The sequence below is a fragment of the Aquarana catesbeiana genome, linkage group LG01, assembly GCF_042186555.1.
Source record: "Aquarana catesbeiana isolate 2022-GZ linkage group LG01, ASM4218655v1, whole genome shotgun sequence".
NCBI classification, from domain to species: domain Eukaryota; kingdom Metazoa; phylum Chordata; class Amphibia; order Anura; family Ranidae; genus Aquarana; species Aquarana catesbeiana.
Genome location: NC_133324.1, coordinates 145,437,311 through 145,462,921, shown reverse-complemented (window position 1 = coordinate 145,462,921; position 25,611 = coordinate 145,437,311). Strand labels below are relative to the sequence as shown.

The 25,611-nt window shown below is 40.4% G+C and overlaps 1 protein-coding gene across 3 annotated transcripts in view; it reads right to left on the bottom strand.

Moving 5' to 3' along the window:
- Positions 1-25,611, bottom strand: part of RASGRF2 (Ras protein specific guanine nucleotide releasing factor 2) — a 502,009-nt gene that overhangs the window by 185,140 nt on the left and 291,258 nt on the right. For all 3 annotated transcript variants that reach the window (XM_073624437.1, XM_073624439.1, XM_073624438.1), the window contains exons 7-8: positions 15,171-15,364; positions 9,300-9,409 (exon numbers count right to left, since the gene is read on the bottom strand). In XM_073624437.1, coding sequence (XP_073480538.1) covers positions 9,300-9,409; positions 15,171-15,364 — 304 coding nt within the window. The remainder of the gene's footprint in view (positions 1-9,299; positions 9,410-15,170; positions 15,365-25,611) is intronic.

Here is a 25,611-nt window from a genome sequence, read left to right as displayed (position 1 = left end):
ACTGACTCCCACAATGGAACATCATTTCTATTACTGACATCAACAACGGGGGAACTATTTCTCCCGCTGACACCAATAATGGGGCACAGTTCCTCCCACTGACACCAACGAAAAAGGTTTTTTTTTCCTCCCACTTACACCAACAATGGGGCACTATTCCTTCCTCTGACACCAACGATAGGGAACTATTTCACCAGCTGACACCAATGAAGGGATACGATTCCTCCCACTGACACCAATGATTGGGCACTATTTCTCACATTGACACCAACAATGGTGCACTATTTTTCCTCTCTCTAATGCCAAAGATGTACTGTTTACTCCCAGGACTTAAAACAAAAATATGTGTAGAACTAAAAACGGAAAAGTTCAATCTGGGGACAATGAAGTCCAGCTGTTAGTGAAAAAACATTTGAGAGAAAAGAAAAAAATTGGAAAAAATTCTCATATCTATATGACTCATGGAAAATAATAGTCCATACAAATGTAGTGACTTCGTGTAGAAAACAGTTCAAATGTGTGACATCCAAAGTGAAGATAGAAGAGGCCCACCACCACCAAAAATGGGAAGGCTTACCGGATATTGTGGACCCAGGGGGGCATAAGCCCAGGTGGGTCAAACCAGGCTTAGGTGGTGGGTGATGGTAGATGTTCCAAACGGATGGTGGAAATGGACATCCAAGAATAAACCGTGGACTTGTATGTCCCTCAGGGTAAGGAGTAGATGGTGGTGATATGGAGTAGGAAGGAAAAAGGCCACATAGCGTAATTCCATAAAACAAATGTCAAAATTTATTAAAAGTAAAAAGTACACTCACATGTAAGTCTTTGTAAAATCAGCGCTTGTAAAAGTATGGCGGCAGTGGGGTCCCACCCGACGTTTCGTCCTCTTAGACATCGTATGGGGGGTCCCCCCACTGCAGCCAGCAAGATATATATAGAGGGAGTAATCCTGTTGATGAGGGGCAACTCCACATTGTGTACAGATGACACTTCCGGTATTCAGGCAAAATGGCCGCTCGGCGTGCGTTCCACGCCTCATCCTGAGGCCAGTTGCCCGCCGGAAGTGAAACCATTGGGGTTAATGTTGTGCTCAAAAGGAATGACCTAAACATACACATATGACTCCATATTGAACCATGCATAGAACCTAATATGTGATGTTACCATCTGAAAAGTTAAAAGCATCTTGTAATTAAACATTATAGCGGCTATCAAAGCCGTAAATGCGCCATTCTCGGACAAGTTATGAAGTGCGCGCACACCATGCGCATGCGCACCAGCTACGCTGTGCTGATGCCGCAATACAATGAAACTTTGATGTGCGCGCGCACCTTGCGCATGTGCACCTCCAGACTAGAAGTAACGGGGATGGCACTTCATACAGAGGGCAGTCGCCATCGTATGCTAAAGTAACCACGCCCCAGGATGAGCGTTACGTGCATAGGAGGTGGCGTACTCCATGACGTGTGTATAATAGAATAATTGTGTATTCAATTTAAAGTGTATATATCGTGTATATAGTAAAATAATTGCTCCTTGGTAAATACCTAATAAAGGGACATACCTTGTGCAAATAAACAAATATGCATGGACCTGCTACTGTCCAGAGGCCGATATAACTAGGTGGCTGTATACAAGCAATATGTGTAAACATATAATTGTGCAAGAACTGATGTGATATATCAAAAATGGCAATGGAAACATTTTTTTTTTTTTTTTTTTTTTATAAAAGGGAAAAATTAAGCCTAAAAAATTCTAAATTCATCTTCCTTTTACATGAAATTACATAAAATTAGGTGGACAATGTCAATGACCACCAAACAAAATATTATGAATGTGCATATGTGGAGTGGACCCTCACAACAATGTACAAATAAGCCCTGCCCACATATTATAATGCATAAGAATATCACGTACAAAATTAAAAAGAAAAAATCATATATAAAAAATGTATATAAAAAATACATATACAGATCAAAAATAAAGTGAGCAAGAGAGAGCCGATAAAGGATAATAAAGTTGGACAAAAGAGAGCCAATGAAAAACTGAAAAAATGGAAAAAAAATGGAACTGGACATCAAGCCCTATTGATGAAGGCATTGACGTCCAGTTCCACATTCATACCCAAAGGAAAATGTGTACGGAGCTCATAGATCCAAAAAGTCTCTAGCGCCACCCCTCCAGGGAGGGATATATTTGTCAATCACCACAAATTGTGATCCTTCTATTACACGATTGTGATTTAACTTGTAATGTCTTGGAACAGTATGCTTAGTGTCGCCACTCTTAATATGTGCGATGTGCTCCGTTAGAGTAGCGGAGCACATCGCTCTTATTAAGAGTGGCGACACTAAAGCATACTGTTCCAAGACATTACAAGTTAAATCACAATCGTGTAATAGAAGGATCACAATTTGTGGTGATCGACAAATATATCCCTCCCTGGAGGTGTGGCGCTAGGACTAGAGGGGTGTCCCGCTTAGAGACTTTTTGGATCTATGAGCTCCGTACACATTTTCCTTTGGGTATGAATGTGGAACTGGACGTCAATGCCTTCATCAATAGGGCTTGATGTCCAGTTCCATTTTTTTCCATTTTTTCATTGGCTCTCTTTTGTCCAACTTTATTATCCTTTATTGGCTCTCTCTTGCTCACTTTATTTTTGATCTGTATATGTATTTTTTATACACATTTTTTATATATTATTTTTTCTTTTTAATTTTGTACGTGATATTCTTATGGATTATATGTGGGCAGGGCTTATTTGTACATTGTTGTGAGGGTCCACTCCACATATGCAGATTCATAATATTTTGTTTGGTGGTCATTGACATTGTCCACCTAATTTTATGTAATTTCATGTAAAAGGAAGATGAATTTAGAATTTTTTAGGCTTCATTTTTCCCTTTTATAAAAAAAAAAAAAAAGAAAAAAATTTTTCCATTGCCATTTTTGATATATCACATCAGTTCTTGCACAATTATATGTTTACACATATTGCTTGTATACAGCCACTTTAGACAGGTTATATCAGCCTCTGGACAGTAGCAGGTCCATGCATATTTGTTTATTTGCACAAGGTATGTCCCTTTATTAGGTATTTACCAAGGAGCAATTCTTTTAATATATACACGATATATACACTTTAAATTGAATACACAATTATTCTACATCTTAACACGATATTGCACTTGTCATGTTGGCCCCATCTTTTTGTTTGTTTGGGGCCACTGCACTATACACACGTCACGGAGTACGCCACCTCCTATGCACGTAACGCTCATCCTGGGGCGTGGTTACTTTAGCATACGATGGCGACTGCCCTCTTTATGAAGTGCCATCCCCGTTACTACTAGTCTGGAGGTGCGCATGCGCAAGGTGCGCGCGCACATCAAAGTTTCGTTGTATTGCGGCATCAGCACAGCATAGCTGGTGCGCATGCGCATGGTGCGCGCGCACATCATAACTTATCAGAGAACGGCGCATTTACGGCTTTGATAGCCGCTATAATGTTTAATTACAAGATGCTTTTAACTTTTCAGATGGTAACATCACATATTAGGTTCTATGCATGGTTCGATATGGAGTCATATGTGTATGTTTAGGTCATTCCTTTTGAGCACAACATTAACCCCAATGGTTTCACTTCCGGCGGGCAACTGGCCTCAGGATGAGGCGTGGAATGCACGCCGAGCGGCCATTTTGCCTGAATACCGGAAGTGTCATCTCTACACAATGTGGAGTTGCCCCTCATCAACAGGATTACTCCCTCTATATATATCTTGTTGGCTGCAGTGGGGGGACCCCGCCAAACGATGTCTAAGAGGACGAAACACGTCAGTTAGGACCCCACTGCCGCCATATTTTTACAAGCGCTGATTTTACAAAGACTTACATGTGAGTGTACTTTTTACTTTTAATAAATTTTGACATTTGTTTTATGGAATTACGCTATGCGGCCTTTTTCCTTCCTACTCCATATCACCACCATCTACTCCTTACCCTGAGGGACATACAAGTCCACGGTTTATTCTTGGATGTCCATTTCCACCATCCGTTTGGAACATCTACCATCACCCACCACCTAAGCCTGGTTTGACCCACCTGGGCGTATGCCCCCCTGGGTCCACAATATCCGGTAAGCCTTCCCATTTTTGGTGGTGGTGGGCCTCTTCTATCTTCACTTTGGATGTCACACATTTGAACTGTTTTCTACACAAAGTCACTACATTTGTATGGACTATTATTTTCCATGAGTCATATAGATATGAGAATTTTTTTCCAATTTTTTTCTTTTCTCTCAAATGTTTTTTCACTAACAGCTGGACTTCATTGTCCCCAGATTGAACTTTTCAGTTTTTAGCGCTACACATATTTTTGTTTTATTGTTATATGCCTTTGACCGATTGGCTGTGTTAGCTGCTTATATATTCTCTGGGCAGCGCAGAATTATTTTGTATATTTTCTACTCCCAGGACTTAGAATAGGAAAGCTGCACTGCAAAAGTTTTGATCGATCAATCAAATCAAAACATGCAAAATATAAAAAAGTCCATATTAAATCACTTCAGCTTCTTGATGTCACAGTGTAAGCTAACACAGGCAAGAGAGTGCCCAACCACCGTAATGTAAATCTGCTTACCAGATGGAAAGCATAAAGGGCAGGTGTCTATAACCTAGCCACGGGCCTTTAGCTTGCAGATGTCAACACCGGTATCAGCAGACTGGATTGTGCAGATCGCTCCCTCTCTCCCACTATGGAGTCCGTCTTTGCTCAAGTGGATGCCCCAGAAGAAAGAAGACTGACCGTAGAGTAATAATGCCTAAATATATTTATTAAGATTAAGTATTGCACTTACATCTATGATGAAATTAGTATGCATTCAAAAAGATGCCAGCCGGCACAAACAAACGCCTGTCCTCCTGGTACGATCACGTGGTGACGTCACTATGTGCCTTCCTCCAGACGCGTTTAGTCGTAGGTGCCGTTATAGTGAATTAGTATGGACTTTTTTATATTTTGCATGTTTTGATTTGATTGATTGATCAAAACTTTTGCAGCACAGCTTTCCTATTCTAAGTTATCCCTTGTGTGTATCCCACTTCATGCTGCTGCTGGTTTAGGGTGTATATGTATTTCGTTGAGCATAACTTTTAGTGCGGTTGTTCCTTTTTCCTTACTCCCAAGACTATTTCTACTCCCACTGGCCACAGAACGGCCCCCCTAAAGTATGAAGGACAGTAAACTGGCCCTTTGTTTAGAAAGTTTGGAGACTCCAGATGTACATCAAAAAAAGATCTATAAAGGACTGTAAGATCATTATAGCCAATAACATCAATACAGGAATCCAAAAGTAAAAGCAGGCAGGTGTAGAATTCATTGTCATCTATCATCTGTTGTGCTGTCATTGCTCTCATCCTCTTTTGCATCTTGGGTGCAGGGATCGCTAAAATTATCTGTGTCCATAGCCATTACTATTTTTACTCACTTGTGTTTGGAAGTCTAATGCCCAGTACACACGATCGGACATTCCGACAAAAAAATCCATGGATTTTTTCCGACGGATGTTGGCTCAAACTTGTCTTGCATACACACGGTCACACAAATCTTGTCGGAAACATCAAGAACGCGGTGCCGTACAACACGTACGACGAGTTGAGAAAAATAAAGTTCAATAGCCAGTGCGGCTCTTCTGCTTGATTCCGAGCATGCGTGGAACTTTGTGCATCGGAATTGTGTACACACGATCGGAATTTACGACAACAGATTTTGTTGTCGGAAAATTTGAGATCCAGATCTCAAATTTTGTGTGACGGAAATTCCGATGGAAAATGTCCGATTCAGCCTTCACACGGTCGGAATTTCCGACAACTACCTCCCATCAAACATTTTCCGTCGGAAAATCCGACCGCGTGTACGGGGCATTACAATTGCAATTTGATAAAAGTAAACATTCTTCTTCCAGGAAAAAAAATACAAAAATACTGACAGGCCAGTTAATCAAAAGTATCCAAGTATGTTTTACAAGGAAAAGTTATTCTGAAATACACATTTTTATAAATGCTTTTAGGGCACACTGGCAGGATTATTATCACATCCTACTATATTCTCCACATTGATAAAACTTCAATATGATAAACTTAAGGGGCTGAATTATAAAGGAGAATTGATATCGCTATCGGCTCTCTGTTATACTCCACCAGTCCACTTAGCAGCCTGCATTTGACAGCCCATTCATAAAATGTGTTAATGCCCCATGCAGTAATCTCTACTTAGCACATCCATCAGACAGAGAGCTCTGTGATTTAAGGAGAGTTAAGGAGTCAATGATGTGATTTTTATAGGTCACACAACTGGGCTTTTATCCCAGCTTTTTTGATCTTTACAATCCCATTCATTTTTATTATTCAGGCCCCCCCGAAGCCAGCAGAGCACAATGCACATTTGTACAGCAGCTGTTCAAAAAAAAAAAACAGCTTGTGTACAGCCATATCACAGCCTTTTTAATATTCCCCTTTAGTCCTTAGTAACACTGCAAAATATATTTAATTAAGAAGACAGATTACATCTAACATTCTGATTTAAAGAATTAAAAGAAGATCACGTGATATGGTGGCAAAGTCATTGCACTCTTGTAGTACAATGGCTTTGTCCAGTGGCTTACCCATGGTGTATGCCTTAAACATGGAGTATAATCAAATTTCATGCAATAAAGCCACTTGTAGGTTGATAGATATCTCCCCAAACCAACCTTGGTGAGTCTGTCCTAAAGGCTATGTAATGAGTAAAATAAATGAATAAAAGGGTAATAGATTCATCTATAAGTGTTAATTAAATGAAATATTACTGAAGTAGAGAAGTACTAGTGACCATGGTTATTAATCTATTAATCTGATATAGATCAGAAACATGCTTTCTACAAATTTCAGTTACTCTCCATGCCTGATCTAAGTAAGGATGATACATGCATACAGGAGCTTTTGGTGCAGGTAATGTACTCCATGTACAGAAGGCTCTTGCAGCAGTGTGATTCTGAGGACCTGTATTAGGAAGTAATAAAGCAATTTGTGGGGCCTCACAATAACTGTCTGCAACACAATACAATACAATTGCAGGTTTTGCCTAACATATGTGGCAAGGGTAGTAGCTGGCCAATTCATACAGCATTCCATAAAGTTCAATATTGATTTTGCTTGCAAAAAGAATGAATCTGTTTAGTGTTTGGCACTGCATTAGATGATTTCAGCCTAGTTCATGCAGTTTAAAAGCCACCTCATTAGGAAGTAATCCACATTTTGTGGAGCTTAAAAAAAAAAGCTGAAATGCTCAAAAGTCAAGGCTTGGCTTTTTGTAGCTGCATGGTGAGTCCTGGGTTCAAGTGCCATCAGGAAGTGGAGTCTATGGGGTTGATTTACTAAGAGCAAATAGACTGTGCACTTTGCAAAAAAAAAAACAGCACTTTTGCTTGCACATGATTGGATGATGGCAATCAGCAGAGCGTCTGCTCATTTACTAGGCTCTGGAGCAACTGCACTTGCAGAGTGCACAGTCTATTTGCCTTCAGTAAATCAACCATAGTCCGTCCTTCTTGTGTTTACAAAGATTTCTTGTAAGTTTTCACTAATAATATGTAACCACACTGGTATGTTAATTGCAGTCTACCTAACTGGACCTAAAAATGCTTGAAGGACAGATAGGGTAATGAAAGGTGACATACATTTTGTCTGTATTAAAAGAAACAGTACCTTAACACAAGAAGACAAGCAACATTTACAACATACCTACCTCTCCCCCACTGTCCACTATTTCTATTGGTGCCCGTGCCATTTGGTCACATGATCTCAGTGAAGAGGGCTGGGCAGCTGATGTTTGGACAATCAGCTTGAATTTAAAGTATAACCAAAGGCAAACCTTTTTTTTCTGTTTCAGATAGAGGGGAGAGGGATTAGAACACCTGACAGTTTTTAATACTATATGTGACCCTATTAGGGAGGTTCTCCGCTCTCTATTTGTTCTGTTTACCATTATCATTGACAGTGAAAGTAAAAGAAAATCCCAAATTTTGGGTTGTCCCCAGAAAAGTCATAGAAAGGAAATCTTCCAATAGGGAAACTAGTTCTGGTGACCTGGAGGTCCCCAAAGGATTTCCTTAATTTCCTTAATTTGCAGAGATTTCCTCTAATGTCCTGTTTGGCTATGGGGCAGGAAGTGAAGGGAAATCGCCGCAATGGGACACAGATGGCAAAAAACAAATCTAACATGGGTTATAACCCTCCCTTACTTTATCCAAAATGCAAAAAAAGTTTTGCCTATAGTTCTCCAAATATCAACTATACTACAGGTCCACTTTAAAGGGTCCAACCACCCAATATTGATATTTCAGTTATTTATAGGTTTTGGTGATCTTGGTCACCCTTGGAATTCTTATATCTCTATATTTCTGCCATGTTGTTCCATCTCTTCCTGTTAGTCCCTCTCCATATTATAAAATAAATAATATAACCATGGTGAGACAACATGGTGAGAGGGATCCTCTCATGTATGGTATGAAAAATCCAAGAGATCTTAGCAAAGGTGTTCCTGAGAGATACTCTTTGGTGGCTTTTCTCTTCAGCATCTACCAAACAAGTGTCACCGGGGCATTATCTAACATGAATGGGTCTAGGTACTCTGTAAGAAGCTCAGGAGTATGTTGCAACTGTACATATAAATAAAATACACAATGTAGGGGAGATTTACTAAAACGGGTGCACACAGAATCTGGTGCAGCTGTGCATAGTAACCAATCAGCTTCTAACTTTAGCTTGTTCACTTAAGCTTTGACAATAAGCCCCTGTTCACATCGGGCTGATTTGGCATGTGATTTGACATGTCAAATCGCAAGCCAAATTGGAGCCTATTGCCAGCCATCCGAATTGGTGCGACGCCAACTTTGCGGCGCCACATCAATTCCCAAAAGTAGTTCCTGCACTCCTTTTGCCATCTTTGGGGATGGTTGCAATAGACATCTGTGCATGAACCCGCACAGATGTCTGTCAAATCGCCCCCCAAGTCGGACTGAAATGCCGGTTTGAAATCGTGCGAGTTCAGCTGAATTCACACGATTTCAAACCCTCCCTCGGTGTGAACGAGGGCTTAAACCTAGAAACTGATTGGTTACTATGCACTACATTCTGTGAGTACCAGTTTTGGTAGATCACCCCTAATTGATCATTTGCAATTTGCACTGGAACTACTGTGCATATTTAAGAGTGAAGAGATTAAAATAAGAACACTCTAATGCATAAATTGCTTACCTTGACAGCTCCTCCAATTTGGACTGAGCAAACTCTAAACTCTTCCTTTCCACATGCTCATGAGGTGTGTGTGCCAGAAGCTCATGAAGAGTTATAATGTACCGAGGAATCTAGGAAGGAAAGAAACAGCTAGAATATGAGTTTATCAAAATTGTGTAGCTATCACACGTCTTTCATTGTTCTCATTAGCCAATACTGTTGAACAGGTGCTTGTGCATGTGAGATCAAAGTGTTCCAGCCGCCTGCGATCATTCCACACTCAGAGCTCTCCAGGCTTGTCTGATATGCTTGAATCGATGATGATGATAATAATGGAAGCACACAGTAATGTAAAGCCAAGGAACTTTAGTGGTGAATAGCTTATATTTACTGACCACTTAAAATATGGAGGCATTTTGTACACTCAAGTGATTAACGTATATCTAACGTGCTTATATCTTGTGCAATGTTTTCGTTAGCCAAGGTAAGCTAAATCTTTTTTTTGACACAATGGTGAGTAGTCAGGACCCCCATTGGGTTTCAATTGATGTCTGTGTTAGGGAAATGTTCTTGCTATTTATCCTGGTGACAACTCTTATCAGGACTCAAAGTAAGATAAAATCCAAATTTTAAGTTGTCATTAGAACAGGAATAAAAGGGAAAGATCATCCAAATGGAACACGTTCAGGTCATTCCTGTTGTTTTACAGGACAGGAAGTGCAGGGAAGTCTCCCCAATGGGACACAACTGGCAAAAAGAATTGACAGGGGTGTTACCAATTCCTACTCCATTCAAAATGAAAAATAAATTGGCTTTATATGTAATTTAGTGTGTATATATAAACCTTTTTTTTTTTTTTTTGCTTTGTACAAAGTAGGATCAGAATCCCTGTCATGCTTTTATTGCTGTCTGTGTCCACGCTGGGTTAATTTACCATCCCTACTGTCCCTTTGGCCAATGTCTAGGAACATAAATCCAAATTCATACAGTGGTTAGCAAAACAGGAATAGTGGGAAAAAGCACCAATGGGGACACCTGTTTTGATGACAATTGTTTGACAGGGGATTTCCTCTCCCTTTCTGTGGTGTCTCTGGAAAAGGAATTCTCCCCAAAGAGAAATTAATAAAAAATATAAAACATACACTATATTACAAAAAAAAATTGGGACGCCTGCCTTTACACGCACATAAACTTTAATGCCACCCCAGTCTTCATCCGTAGGGTTCAATATTGAGTTGGCCCACCCTTTGCAGCTATAACGACTTCAACTCTTCTGGGAAGGCTGTGCACGAGGTTTAGGAGTGTGTCTATGGGAATGTTTGACCATTCTTCCAGAAGCGTATTTGTGCGGTCAGGCACTGATATGGACGAGAAGGCCTGGCTCGCAGTCTCTGCTCTAATTCATCCCAAAGGTGTTCTATCGGGTTGAGATCAGGACTCTGTGCAGGCCAGTCAAGTTCCTCCACCCCAAACTCACTCATCCATGTCTTTATGAACCTTGTTTGTGCACTGGTGTGCAGTTATGTTGGAACAGAAAGGGGCCATCCCCAAACTATTCCCACAAAGTTGGGAGCATGAAAGTGTCCAAAATGTCTTGGCAGGCTGACGTTCCCTTCACTGGAACTAAGGGGCCAAGCCCAACACCTGAAAAACAACCCCACACAATAATCCCCCTCCACCAAATGATTTGGACAAGTGCACAAAGCAAGGTCCACAAAGACATGGATGAGTGAGTTTGGGGTGGAGGAACTTGACTGACCTGCACAGAGTCCTGACCTCAACCCGATCAACCTTTGTGATGAATTAGAGCAGAGACTGCGAGCCAGGCCTTCTCGTCTACATCAGTACATGAACTCACAAATGCGCTTCTGTAAAAATGGTCAAACATTCCCATAGACACTCTCCTAAACTTTGTGGACAGCCTTTCCAGAAGAGTTGAAGCTGTTATAGCTGCAAAGGGTGGGCCAACTCAATATTAAACCCTATGGACTAAGACTGGGATGCCGTTAACGTTCATGTGCATGTAAAGGCAGGTGTCCCAATAGTTTTGATAATATAGTGTATAACCTTGCCTTTAGATATATTTCAATGGTTACTTAAAGTGGTCGTATACCTCTTTAGCAAATTTTACCTACAGGTAAGCCTATAATAAGGCTTACCTGTAGGTAAAATTAATATCTCCTAAACCTGTACAGTTTAGGAGATATTCACCTTGCATGCAGCCTCTTACGTCAGCGTGCGCATGCTCTCTGAAGGTCTGGTGGATGCTGCCGGACCTTGCCGGAATGGAGGACTCCCACGCGGAGTGACGTCATCGCGGCTGCGGCCACTCATAGAACCAGAGCCGCGAACCCGGAAGAAACACAGAGGGGAAAATGTCAGCTCCCTCGGCGGTGACTGGGATGCGATGCTGACGCTTCGTCTTAAGCCTTAAGGTAAGTATTTCATAATGAGCTAGTATGCAATGCATACTAGCTCATTATGCCTTTGCCTTACAAGGTTTTTTTGTTTTTTTTTCTGTGGGTATACAGCCGCTTCAAAGTTCCATGACTAACCATTCCCTTTAAGTGCTTGGTCCTTTGCCCCATCTCTGGCAAATCATTAATCAGAGCAATAGATTCATGAAAAGCATAATCTGATGTGCGTCAGTTAAATTGCCATGTGCATGTTATATTAAAGTCAACAAACTATAATCCTCTAACCTAAGCTGAGCTATCAATCTAGGTAAGCATTCCTTTATTGCCTTACATTTTACAGCATGGCTAAATCTAAGCTTGGAAATCAGAAAAGAAAACTTGCATACAATATTTATATTTTCTTGAGCACTGGGCTCAAGATTTAATTATGAGTTAAAATGAACATGTCCATTCATTTTAAATCTCTGACATTAAAGTATCCATACACAAGACTTCTGATGCTGTAACCATAGCAACATGAGCCATTTGTTTGCCAACCACCCAATAATTATACACGGTCATGCCTCATTGTGTGAAAGACATGTATTTATCTGTTCAACAGACAATTAAAATAGGTTGTAAATGTCTGCTGCCAAGGACTCCCTGTGGTGAAATGGAACCGGAAATGTCATCTTCAGTCCATTTCATGTCCCTGAGCTGCACAGAAAATATACAAGGCCTGTTGCTCAATGAAAGCAGATATAGTAGTAGTCCTAATGTATGATGACTCAACCCTCTCAATCAATGTTAACTACAGTACTTTACATCCTTATGCCGGTAGCATTGATAAATATATAGGAAATATTATTTTTTTAAATTTTTTCAGTGGTTTCCAGCTAGAAATGCTAGGGGGGTATTCCCTTTTGTTGTTTTTGTCTCTTATGCGCCAGTTCCAGCCCCTGCGTGGGCGATCTAGGTGCTTCTGAAATTGTTGTATATTTAATACTACTTCTGCAATAAAACTTATTGAACCAGAAATGCTAGGGGGTATTTTTCAAAACATTTCCCAACAAAATAAAGCATGGAGACATGGATAGGTGGGTGAGTTTGCTTTGAATATTAAAAATGAATTAAATAGCGTTTTCAGTTTTGTTGCTCAGATACAGTTTAGATCCGCTTAACCTCCCTGACGGTATTCCCGAGTCTGGCTCGGGGTGGATTTTCAGTACCAAAAGTGGCAACCCCGAGCCACACTCGGGATCGAATCGCAGGATCCAGGTATAGTTACTTACCTTGTCCCCTGGATCCTGCGATGTCCTCCGCTCTATGTATCACAGCGCCGGCCTCTGTACCCTGCGAGCGTTGCGACGCACAGGGACAGAGCACAGCGCCAAATTCAAAAAGTGAAACACACACAATATATACAGTATATGTTTATATACTGTATATATACAGTTATATATTTATATTGTAAAGCGCTGCGTAAACTGTTGGCGCTATATAAATCCTGTATAATAATAATAATACACTGTAATCTTACAGATTACATTACTGTATGAAATAATTTCACATCCCTTTTGTCCCTAGTGGTTTCTCCAGTGCCCTGCATGCAGTTTTATATTATATATACTGTTCTTTCTGCCTGGAAACTGGAGATTGTCCATAGCAACCAAAACCGTCCCCTTACATCAAAAGCGGTTTTAGGCCAGCTAGAAAACAGCGATAATAAATTAGAATCACTTGCAGAATTGAGCTATAGTGATTTGTGGGGAAATCGTCCTCAAACACTAAAAGTAATGACAGCGACAATTCTGCAACTGAGCAAATTTCAGTGTTTTTGATTTGATTACATTATTGAATACTTTTTATTATTATTATATTATTATTTGTTATAATTATTTATAGTTATTTATTACATTGTAATTGATGATTTTGTGTTTCATACTTTATCATACCCGGGATATCTACTAGACTCTGGTTTGGACAGATTTAAGTGTGTTATTCCTAAGAATTACAGGCCTACAATATAAAATGCCAAATTTTCATGCAAAACAATTATACCGCTTTGAGCATCAAAAATCTGAAATAATCATACCACCAGGGAGGTTAAAGGTGCACTCCAGGCAGGTACAACAAGAATAGTTAAATTGATTTACTGATTTATTAAATATCATTACATGTATTTAAACTTACAAGTTCAATGTAGAAAGGGGTAGAAAGGGGTAACCAATTAGGTTTATTGCATTGCACAGTACTGCTCAACTAACACTAGATGCTTCCTGATAGCAGGAGAGAACAAAGTGTACACTGCTGCTTCTTCAATATCCAATCACAGTTTGGGGGTGGTACTAGACCAGGCTGTATTGATTACCTACAAAATAGTTTACACAGAGGTCACAAAGAGAGCAAGATCTAGTAATCCAATCTGTCAGGGCTGGCTGATCACAGCTACCTCTGCTCCCCAGAGCCTCTACTACATGCAGGGCTTCTGTTAGAAATCATGGGGTCCCGTACAGCCTAGCTGACAGGAACAGTGAACCAAGCCTAACAGGTGGATCCAGTCACATCATGGACAAACCACTCATCCATGCAACCAGAATACCTTGTTTTTCTTCCATTTTTAACAGCCATTTGGGGGTTGGCAAAATATCTAAACAGACACCCAACATCACAGATTCCTCAAAATCCTTTCTTTGCAGCTGCAGAGTGAGTGAACAGGAAGCACTCAGAACAGAGGCTCCCTACTTATTCACAAACTGAACACTGTAAACCCAGGGAGGGCCCCAAGGGGATTGGTTCCAGTAATTGCGGCCATTCCTGCTGCTCTGAGCCCCCCTGTTGAACTCATGGGGCCTGGGACCTGTACAGGAGGGCAGGTGCTTCCCCCTTACTACATGTACACTGTTTCACCAAAGTCTAGGCATGTCGATGTTCACCAACAGAATCCTTACAATTTGTTTTGTAACGTCTGTTAAAAACAGTGCTTAAATACATCACTGCTTTAATCTTAAAACACCACGTAAATTATTATAACTTTTAGAAAACTACAACCCTATCTAGAACAACTTTGCTTAAGAAATTTTCATTTCTCAAGCTTCCAAGTTATTTTGCAGAAATGCTATTTTCTCTTACATGTGTCCAATTCTCCACCGCTGCATGTTGTTTTTGAGGCGCTGTGAATCAGAAAACATTTTGAATGCTCAGCTTATATGGGTTAGTAAGAGTATTTCTGCTTTGATTTCTTCAATCACCATGATGTAGTGGTAAGTATGGCCTCAGACACATAGATGTTTAGGGTGTTGAGTAATAGCTTTGTATATTAGCTGCTCTACCACTTTAAAGTCAATAAAAATGTTAATTGATTACCTGGTGATTACAATATATCTTCATTTTAAAATGGACAGGAACCATTATGCACAAGTCAACCTGAGGACTACATTTAAAAAGAAACCTTTGGTGACTAGAATACCACAGCATGTTGGAGAACTGAAAATACCTGGAACATGGGGTAAGTGAGGAACGTTTCCAGCATCCTCCCCTCACAGGCTGGATTGGCTTCGTATTGCTTCAGGAGTTTGTCAAAGTCTCGGTTTTGCTTACAATTCGCCAGCACTTGCAGACTGTATTGATGATTACGAACAAACTCTTGATAAATGTTTAACATCGGTAGAAGAATATCAAACAAGTCAGCTGGTTAAAGCAAGAAGATATAAAAGAAAATGAGTAAAATGACAGGGTCTGACAGCGGTTACAACATGCAGACCAGGTTAGCTCCTTCTAATACAGTGGTTCTCAACCTGGGGGTCGGGACCCCCTCGGGGGTCGAATGATGATTTGCCAGGGGTCACCGAGTCATGGGCTGTTTCTGAAGCCCGCTCGCTCTCCCAGCCTTTTCACGGCTGCCCAGCAGGGCTGTTCTCGGAGCCCGCAGCTGCCCACTCAGCCTCTTTGCAGCCGCCCATTCAGTTCACGGCATGGCTGGGGGGCAGAGACTAGAGGTTAGCTAACTGGTGAGGAATGTGAAGTGGGAGGGGCTGAAGGAGACCCTATCTCCTGATTTTGGCATAGGTGTCACTGCTGCGAGACACCACAGAGCTGGAGACACAGTGAGTAACACTACCTGTGATTATAGTTGCCATTAAAAGTCCTCATTATAGTTCTCGGATCAGCAGATGACCTTGATCAAGAGCACCTAAGTTGGCTGATCAGAACTCCCCACCAGCACTGCCACTTATCCCATTCCCCACACCCCCCACTAAGGAGTAAGAGAAGGAATAAAAATAGAGAATACATGGAGGGGAGATGAAAAGAGGGGGAGGAACAAATGAAAAGGGGGAAGAAAGAATAAGAGAAAGAACAAGAAAGATGGCTAGAGAGAGGGATGGGGAAAAAAACAAGAAATTAGGATAGAGAGATGTAAAAGAGAAATAAAGCGAGAATAATTTTACTGTTAGGGGTCCCCACAACTTGGCAAAATGTTATCAAGGGGTCACGGTACTGGAAGGTTGAGAACCACTGTTCTAATAAGAGCTGACCCCCGCATTTTATATCACATTGACACAGGCAGGTCACATGGTCTATGACTGCATGTTTCTACATGGAACACATTTACCTACACTGAAGCAAAGGCATTTTGGCTGGATTATTTTATTGAAAAGGGGTTGATGTAAACAAATTTAAACATAGGTCAAACAATGCAAATAAACTGGACCTAAACTCAAAAAGTAAAGATTTGCTTTGTTAAAATGGTTAATTTTTCATCAGCAGTATCCTGAAAATGTTACCTTTTGCCTCCAATTCTTCATAAAATAGTAATGCACTTCCTGACATGCGACTGTGTCTATGCACTGCTGTAGCCTCATAGCTCTATATCTGCAGTGTGAGGTCTTCAAAGGCAGGGTTCTACACCAAAGTGGTAAATACTGACTTCCAAGGGTCCACGGGACTATCCAAAGGGGTCAATAAGTTGGCTGGGAATCAAAATGGGGTCAATAAAATTGCTGGAGCCCAATAGGTGGTGGCTAAATTATGAAAGGTAAATTTGGGCTCTGCAGAGCTCCACACCAGTCCCTAGTTCTGAAGGTGGGGTGGCTGGTTACCAAGGTTTGGATGGTCAGCCACCAGCAAGTGCAGTCTTAAATTGCTTCTACCAGCTAGGTGTTGTTACTGGCCTTGTTTACCAGCTTTGCATTGTGGGTCTGTGATCTTCTACCTTCCCGCTTCCTGCAAGGATATACGAACATTTTCACTTCCATCCTGAGCGTACTCTTCCATCTCAAACTTTGAGAGACAATACATCCATAGAAATGCCAAAAAACTGAATGCTGTACATTTATTAAAAATTTAGTAGTGTAAAAACCATAACAGCTGCTACTAATTGCAAGAGGAAGTGTCAACAATATTCAAAAGAATATTTATCTATTATTATTATTGTCATTTATGTAGTACTATTATTTCAAGCAATATTTATTAAATTATTTTCATATAATAAATGTTTGGGGGTCGATGAAAAATTTTTAATTTCATAAGGGGTCAGTGAGCTAAAGCGTTTGAGGACCCCTGATGTAATGCATGTCCTGCCCACTCCTGCTTCTGTTAGTCTAGATTTTAGGAGAGATTTGGTGATATCATTGCTGTGCTGCTAATTGTACTTCTGAGGGTCTGCTGGAGAGGAAGCTGCACCTGCAGCGCAAGCATCTCCCTGCTCCTACTTCATTCATTCTGTAGATCTGCACTTTCCTTACCTCTCATGCGACAAAAACAGATATAACTGCACAAAGATTCTAAACCTTTCCCACTACATCCATAACTAATGAAAATTTTAAAATGTTACCATTTTCTTCAACATGCTAAAAAATTCTACCAGCTGGAAAATGAAATCAAGTTGAAATGACTGATGGTATAAACCAGGGGTGTCCAACCTACAGCCACATGGAGCCCAAGACGGCTATGAATGCGGCCCAACACAAAATCATAAACTTAATTAAAAATGTTGAATTTCTTTTGGAATCATCTTTTGTAAAAATGCATTTAGACTTAGCGAACACATGAGGCCAAATGAAAAATTTGACAGTGTCTCATTACTGGACTTTTCTAAGTTTTATTTTCCCAAAGAAAAATACCCCACTCTTCACAATCACACCTTATTCATGTCATCAGTTTTCAACAGCACCTACGTAAATTTGTGAGCAACTATTTTCAAGGGTGGAGCACAAAAAGGGCAAAATTTGAACCAAAATATGATAAGCACCTTGAGAATTCATTGAGAATTTCTACTATATCCATGGAATCAGATACTGATGCGTTAGTTTATCAAAAACTGTGACAAATATTGCACTAGTTTTATGTTGCCCTTTTACTTTTATAATAACAAATTAAATTGTATTGCTCCAATAGGTACATTATCTTTATCAGTGATCATTAACTAGTGATCTGTCTGACTTTTTTCTGCTCATCAGCTATCCCTATGGTTAGTGTATTTTATGTGTGGCCCAAGACAATTCCTCTTCTTCCAATGTGGCCCAGGAAGGTCAGAAGGTTGGATATCCCTGATATAACAGATACATGTCTACTTCAGCTACACAGAAAATGTTAAAAAGAATCTCACAGCATTGACAAAACTATAAAATGTATATCAGAAGTTGTTAGCAATGACTTCTTGATATCCCTTATGTATGAACATGCTTTTTAATCTCATATATGAATGTGGTCATGACTGCGCTTACATTACTCAGGGCAGTTCAAACAGCCTAATATGAACAATGAACTGTCATACAACACTCCATTTATGTCTAAAACTCCTACACTATTGCTCTACTACTGTGCAGTTCTAATAGTGATATTATAATTCAGCCAATACACATGACATGAGAAAACTCCTTCTCCTTTCTGTGAAGCCATGGTACCTTTCTTTGAAGACTACATGAATAAATCCCACTACAAGGATCAGATGTAAGAGCTAGACTATACAAAGAAGGTAGGATTGTCAACTCTATTTTATGTATAACTCTAAATAAAAATGTAGTCCCGTCTACAAAGGAATCCCCAAACCCCAAATACCTTGGCTCCAAAATAATAAAAATTAAAGCAACCGTGTATAAATAGCTTCACAAATCCCACAAAAAAACTAAAAGAAAAAAGAAAAATCAGTAGATATACCAAAAATACAGTAGGTTTATTCACATGATTGTACCCCAAAACCCTAACCATAGTAAAAAACAATTAAAATAATAAACATTTACCACATTACCTGGGAGGAGCCAATGAGTATAATTATTTACTCAAAAATTATGATCAAAAGACTGCTGAACTTAAAGTGGTTCTAAAGTCTAAATGTGTTTTTACCTTAATGCAATCTCTACATTAAAGTAAAAAATATCCCACTAATTACTGTGCACCCCCCTCCCAAACACTTACCTGACTCCTCCACCAATCCAGCGCTGTACAGTCTTCAGCAGTCTTGTCTCTCTTTCTTCTCTCACAGGACACACAGAAGAGCAGCAAGAGCCATAGGCTCCCTCTGCTGTCAGTCAAATCCTGTGAGGAGGAAGAGAGGGACTATGAGCCATGCTATGTGTGTTTACAGATGCACACAGCCCAGGTCAGCAGCACACCTACATGGGTGCCCCCATAGCACAGGCCTTTCGCTATGGGGGGGGCAGCCCAATAACTTGAATAGTCTTCCTATGCATGCCAAACGCGTCAGCACCTATTTGGGCATGTAGAGCATTCCACATGTTTGTAGCACATTTGTCTCTTGAGAATACTTGCAACTGCCACCCACGCTTGGGGTGCCATTAACAATTAATGGCACCGCAAGCATGACATGCATTTGCATTGCGTTATTCACTCATTTCAAAAATGCATGGCAGGACGTGTATTCCTGTGTGTTTTTTTGCATGTTCAGGAAATGTGCAGGTGTCAATGCAGCCTAAGTCTGCATAGTTCTACTGGTCAACCATGAGTTTTACTGTGTCTGTCTGTTTAGTGTATAAGCACAGGCAAAGAGCCATCAACACAGGAACCTTGATGCCTTCTGCACAAAGTGCTCAATCGTAAGCACTTTATAAAACATTCCTTACGAATGGGCATTTTCTGCAAAATGCATCAAGGCTACTCTATTGCTGACTTTTGCCTGTATATACCTTTTACACAATAGAGCTACAGTTGAGCAAGGGAACTATGCAAACTTTTGGATTTTTGCTACACGTATAAGTTCCAGTTAAGATCTGAAAGCTGAGGTTTTTCCATGCTTTAGGGTAAGTACAGCCTATTCTGTTTCAAATGCAGCTTTATGCACTGACATACCTCCTTAGACCCAGTGCTGATATGGTACCATCCACAAGCAGCTTAAGTCTTCAATAAGACACAGGAATTTTAAGTGATATTAAAGTCTCAGTTTTTTTCTTTAAAAATAACAAACATGTTATACTTACCTGCTCTGTGCAGTGGTTTTGCACATAGCAACCCAGTCCTGCTCTTCTCTGGCCCCTCACCCTTGCTTGCTGTAGGGGCACTCGAGCCGAGCCACTGCTCTGTTTGCCTGTTCGACCCCACCCCCTCTCTCCTCATTGGCTCAATGACTTTGATTGACAGCAGTGGGGGCCAATGGCACTATGCTGCAGTCTCAGCCAATGAGGAGGGAGAGTCCCGGGCAGCCGAAACACTCCTTGAACATCTCTGGATCGGGATGGGGCTCAGATAAGTATTAGGGGGGCTGCTGCACACACAGAATGCATTAAGATAAAAAAAACCTTCTGACTTTACAACCACTTTAATCTAATGCAACATTACTTCAGATAATTGCAGTACAGATGATTTTCTAAGCTCTGTCTTTGTGAAGTACACTGGCCGAAGGAACATAGAAGGAACTGGAAGGGTCTAGCTATGAATAAGCCAGCAAAAAACAGGAGCGGGGGGGGGGGGGGGGGCAGATAGAGATACCAAAATCACATCAGTAAACAAACTGTAGTAGCCCAAAACTTCCACTACAACAAACAGTTACCAGATATCATTCAATACAACAATCACAAAATAAAAAATACAGCTGGTGACAGCAATGATTTTGCAGTTTGTACACATCTCTGTATAAATTAGGGTATGTACAGCTGACTCTTATATTCAGGTTCACACCTCAGTCTATCAGTAACCATCAACATAAATGACGCTACAAGCAACAGGTTGTTCATTTTAGTAAGTCCTCTGGAAGCCAGAGCTGCAACAATTGAGTTCTATGCACTAATGAACTGAGATACTGAGCTCCATTTGTGAAGCAGTATCTTCCGATTTACAAAATTAGGTAAAATACAGCACAGTGTCTTTCCAAAATTTTGTTGGCATTTACTAAAAAACACTTCTAAAATACTGCATACAGAATTTTTCTAAAATATACAGTGTTTATCTCATGAAACCACGCAGTACTTTATCTCCTGCAATATCTAGTGGGATTGATATAGTGGAGAAGAATTAGAATCCTGGTCAGTTTTTATTGATAATAAAGAGGTAAAATTGATTAAACTGTAGAAATATGGCAATTCACTAAATTAAGTAAATACAACATATCTTTATAAATGTCAAATATTGAATGAAAATAGTATCAGAAATCACACTCATATATAAATACCCTTCTTCCACCAATAAAAAAGACAACATTGTCTGTACATATGCATGTGCATTGCATTATGTTTGGAGTGATTTGGAGTTATTTTTGCAGCAAATTATGTATATACTTGTATATTCACAAAAAGAGTCTCTAAAAATCTGGCAAAATGACCAGAGAAAATAAGTATATTTTACTACATGTAATGGGGTGGATTTACTAAAGGCACATATACTGAGCACTGTGCTAATGAAGTTGCTCCAGAGCTTAGTAAATGATAGAGGAGCTCTGCTGACTTCCATCATCCAAACACGTGCAAAAATTGTATTTTTTTTCACCTACGTGTGATTGGCAATTCTTTATAATGTGAATCTTTACCTCATTTACTAAGCTCTGGAGCAACTTGCAAAGTGCTCAGTCTATGCACAACTTGCACAGTCTATTTGCCTTAAGGCAAAGCTATAGGCAAAACTTTTTTTTTTTTTTTCTTCATTTTGGATAGAATAAGGGAGGGTTATAACCCCTGTCAGTTTTGATTTACATTTTTTGCCATCTGTCTCCCCATTGGAAGATTTTCCCTCTATTACTTTTCTGGGGACAACACAACATTTACAGTTGCGTGAAAAGTATTTGCTCCCTTTCTGATTTTTTCTTTTTTGCATATCTGTCACACTTAAATGACACAGATCATCAAACAAATTTTATTATTACACAAAGATAACCCGAGTAAATACAAAATGCAGTTTTTAAATGGTGGTTTCATTTATTAAAGCAAAAAAGCTGTTCAAACCTGCCTGGCTTTATGTGAAAAAGTAATAAACTTAATAACTGGTTGTGCCACCCCTGGCGGCAACAACTGCAATCAAGCGTTTGCGATAACTGGCACATTGCTGTGGAGCACATTGAGTCTTTCACATTGCTGTGGAACAATTTTGGCCCGCTCTTCTTTGCAGAATTGTTTTAATTCAGCCACATTGGAGGGTTTTCCAGCATGAACGGCCTGTGTAAGGTCATGATACAGCATCTCAATTGGATTTAAGTTTGGGCTTTGACTAGGCCACTCCAAAACCTAAATTTTGCTTTGTTTGAACAATTTGGAGGTGGACTTGCTGTTGTGTTTCGGATCATTGTCCTGCTGCATAACCCAAGTGCACTTGAGCTTGAGGTCACAAACTGATGGCCAGGGATTCTCCTTTAGGATTTTCTTGTAAAGATCAGAATTCATGGTTTCATCAATTATGGTTCGGGTCCTGAAGATGCAAAGCAGCCCAAGACCATCACACTACCACCAGCATGTCTGACTGTTGGTATGATGTTCTTTTTTTTTTGGTATGATGTTCTTGCTATGAAATACTTTATTAGTTTTATGCCAGATGTAACGGGACGCACATCTTCTAAAAAGTTAAAGTTTTGTCTCATCAGTCCATAGAATATTTGCCTAAAAGTCTTGGGGATAATCAAGATGTTTTGGTAAATGTGAGATGGGCCTTTGTGTTCTTTTTGGTCAGCAGTGGCTTTGGCCTTGGAAACTTTCCCATGGATGCCATTTTTGCCCAGTCTCTTTCTTATTGTTGAATCATGAACACTGATCTTATCTGAGGCAAGTGAGGCCTGCAGATCTTTAGATGTTGTTCTGGCTACCTTTATGACCTTCTGGATGAGTCGTCGTCCTGCTCTTGGAGACATTTTTGTAGCTAGGCTACTCCTGGGAAGGTTCACCACTGTTCCAAATTATCTACATTTGTGGATAATGACTCTCCCTGTGGTTCACTGGGGTTCCAAAGCCTTAGAAATGGTTTTGAAACCCTTCCTTTTTTAGATTGTGGTATGATGTGTGGTTTTTTGTGATCTTTTAGTGTGCTTCACTTTGTCAGACACCTTCTATTTATGTGATTTTTTGATTCAACAGCTCTGGCAGTAATCAGGCCTGGGTGTGGCAAGTGAAATTTAACTCAACTTTCCAAAAAATTGTGGTTACCATATATACTCAAGTATAAGTCGACCCGAATATAAGCCGAGGCACCTAATTTTACCACAAAAAACTGGGAAAACTTATTGACTCGAGTATAAGCCTAGGGTGAGATATGCGCAGCTACTGTAAGTGGAAAAGAGGGTCAACAATGCCCATTTGCAGCCTCACTGTGCCCAATTGCACGCCTCACTGTGCCCATTTGCAGCCATAGGTCCCCCGAATTTCAAACTCGGTAGTTAAGGGTTCTTAGATGCCCCCTAGCTGCAGCCAAAATTTGGGGTCTCTGGACCCAAAGGGTCCTGAAATGACATTGCTGCAGATGGACACAGTTGACCGAATTTGGGGCCCGTATCTCGGGGCCACTTGGTACTGGGAACCCCAAATTTGGTGTGCAAACCCAGTGGAAATAGCACTACAACATATCCAAAGCTGTGGTTCCTAGAACTAAGTGGCCCCGAGATACATGGCCCAAAATTCAGTTCGGAAAATGTCAAGCACTTTTCTGAAGCAGAGAATGACGTTTTCTGAACCGAATTTGGGGCCCTGTATCTCTGGGCCACTTGGTGCTAGGAACCACAGATATGTTGTAGTGCTAGTTCCACTGGGTTTGCACACCAAATTTGAGGTTCCTAGCACCAAGTGGCCCCGAGATACGGGGCCCCAAATTCGGTTCAGAAAATGTCATTTTCTGCTGCAGAAAAGTGCTTGACTCGAGTATAAGCCGGGGGGGGGGGGGGGGGATGGGCACTTGCAGCACAAAAAAATGTGCTGAAAAACTCGGCTTATACTCGAGTATATACAGTAATCACAGTTCATTCATGATTTAGCATGGAAGGGGGCAATTACTTTTTCACATAGGGCCAGGCAGGTCTGAACAGCTTTTTTCCCTTAATAAATGAAATAATAATTAAAAAACTGCATATTAGATTTACTCGGGTTATCTTTGTGTAATATTAAAATTTATTTGATGATCTGAATCATTTAAGTGTGAGAAATATGCAAAAAAAATAAAAATCAGGAAGAGGCAAATACTTTTTCACACAACTATAGGATTTTCGTTTACTTTCACTTCAATGCTAATAGTACACAGGACAAATAGACAGGGCGGCTCTCCCCAATGGGGGCATAGACAACAATAAAAACATGACAGATGTTCTAATCCACCTCCACTCTATCCAAAACTAAAAAAAAAGTTTAGTTATACACTCAGGCTCGGTTCACACTGGGGCGACTTGTCAGGCGACCTAGTCGCCTGACAAGTCGCCTCCCGTTCTGTGCTATGGAACCGTTCTAATCGGAGCGACGCAAGTCGCTCCGACTTAGAAAAAGGTTCCTGTATTACTTTGGGGGCGACTTGGGGCGACTTGCATAGACTTCTATGCAGAAGTCGTCTCGCAAGTCGCCCCGGCAGTCGTTTGCAGGTCGCCTCGCTGAGGCGACCTGCAAGTCGTGCCGCCCATGTGTGAACCGAGCCTAAGTAAATCAACCCCAATGATTTCCATATTTAGGTTTCTATGCATTACTGTTGAGAGAACCCATCCAAAAAGGCAGACTACTCAAAATTGGCTATTATATTTTTACATTCCTTAAATACTGCATGCATTTAATTATTTAGTTCCTTCTGTGAATTGAGTTTATAGCCTTTTCATGTGGTATTTACTGAGCGTTTTCAGCGTTTTGCAATAAATACTGCAAAACGGTATAGCGAATTGACAGTTTTAGGATTGCATGCGATATTTAGGAAAAAAGTGTCTGGACACCTAAATACTGCATGCAATCTGCTTTAGTGAATGGAGCCCACTATGTTTTAGCTAAGATATTTCATTTTAGAGGAAAAACTAAACAGAAAAACCCCATGTCCTAATGATTTTGTTATAATTTGTAATGCATATAAACCCTCATGATTAACTTAATTCTGTAATATGTTTCCTTTAGGTCTGTGAACTATCGCACTGTAAGAGTTGTATCTGTTCGGTAGGTGCAAAAAAAATATCTGTTGATCCTGCTTGAAATCCAGAGATAACTTTCTGTGTTTTTTGCCTCTGGCTGTTATCAGTTATCATTTTTTCCAGTTCTGTGTGTTACAGAACAACTCTCCACTATGCTTTGGAGAAGAGGACGTGTCCTGTAGTCCCTAATTCATTTTTTATCCTAGGTTGACAATGCTGCTCCTTCATATATACAGTACACTGACTGAGTTTTATCACCCTAAGACATGGATGCTCAACCTGTGGCCCTCAAGCTGTTGCGGAACTACAAGTCCCATCATGCCTCTGCCTTTGGGAGTCATGCTTGTAACTGTCAGCCTTGCAATGACTCATTGGATTTGTAGTTTTGCAACAGCTGGAGGTCCACAGGTTGAGCACC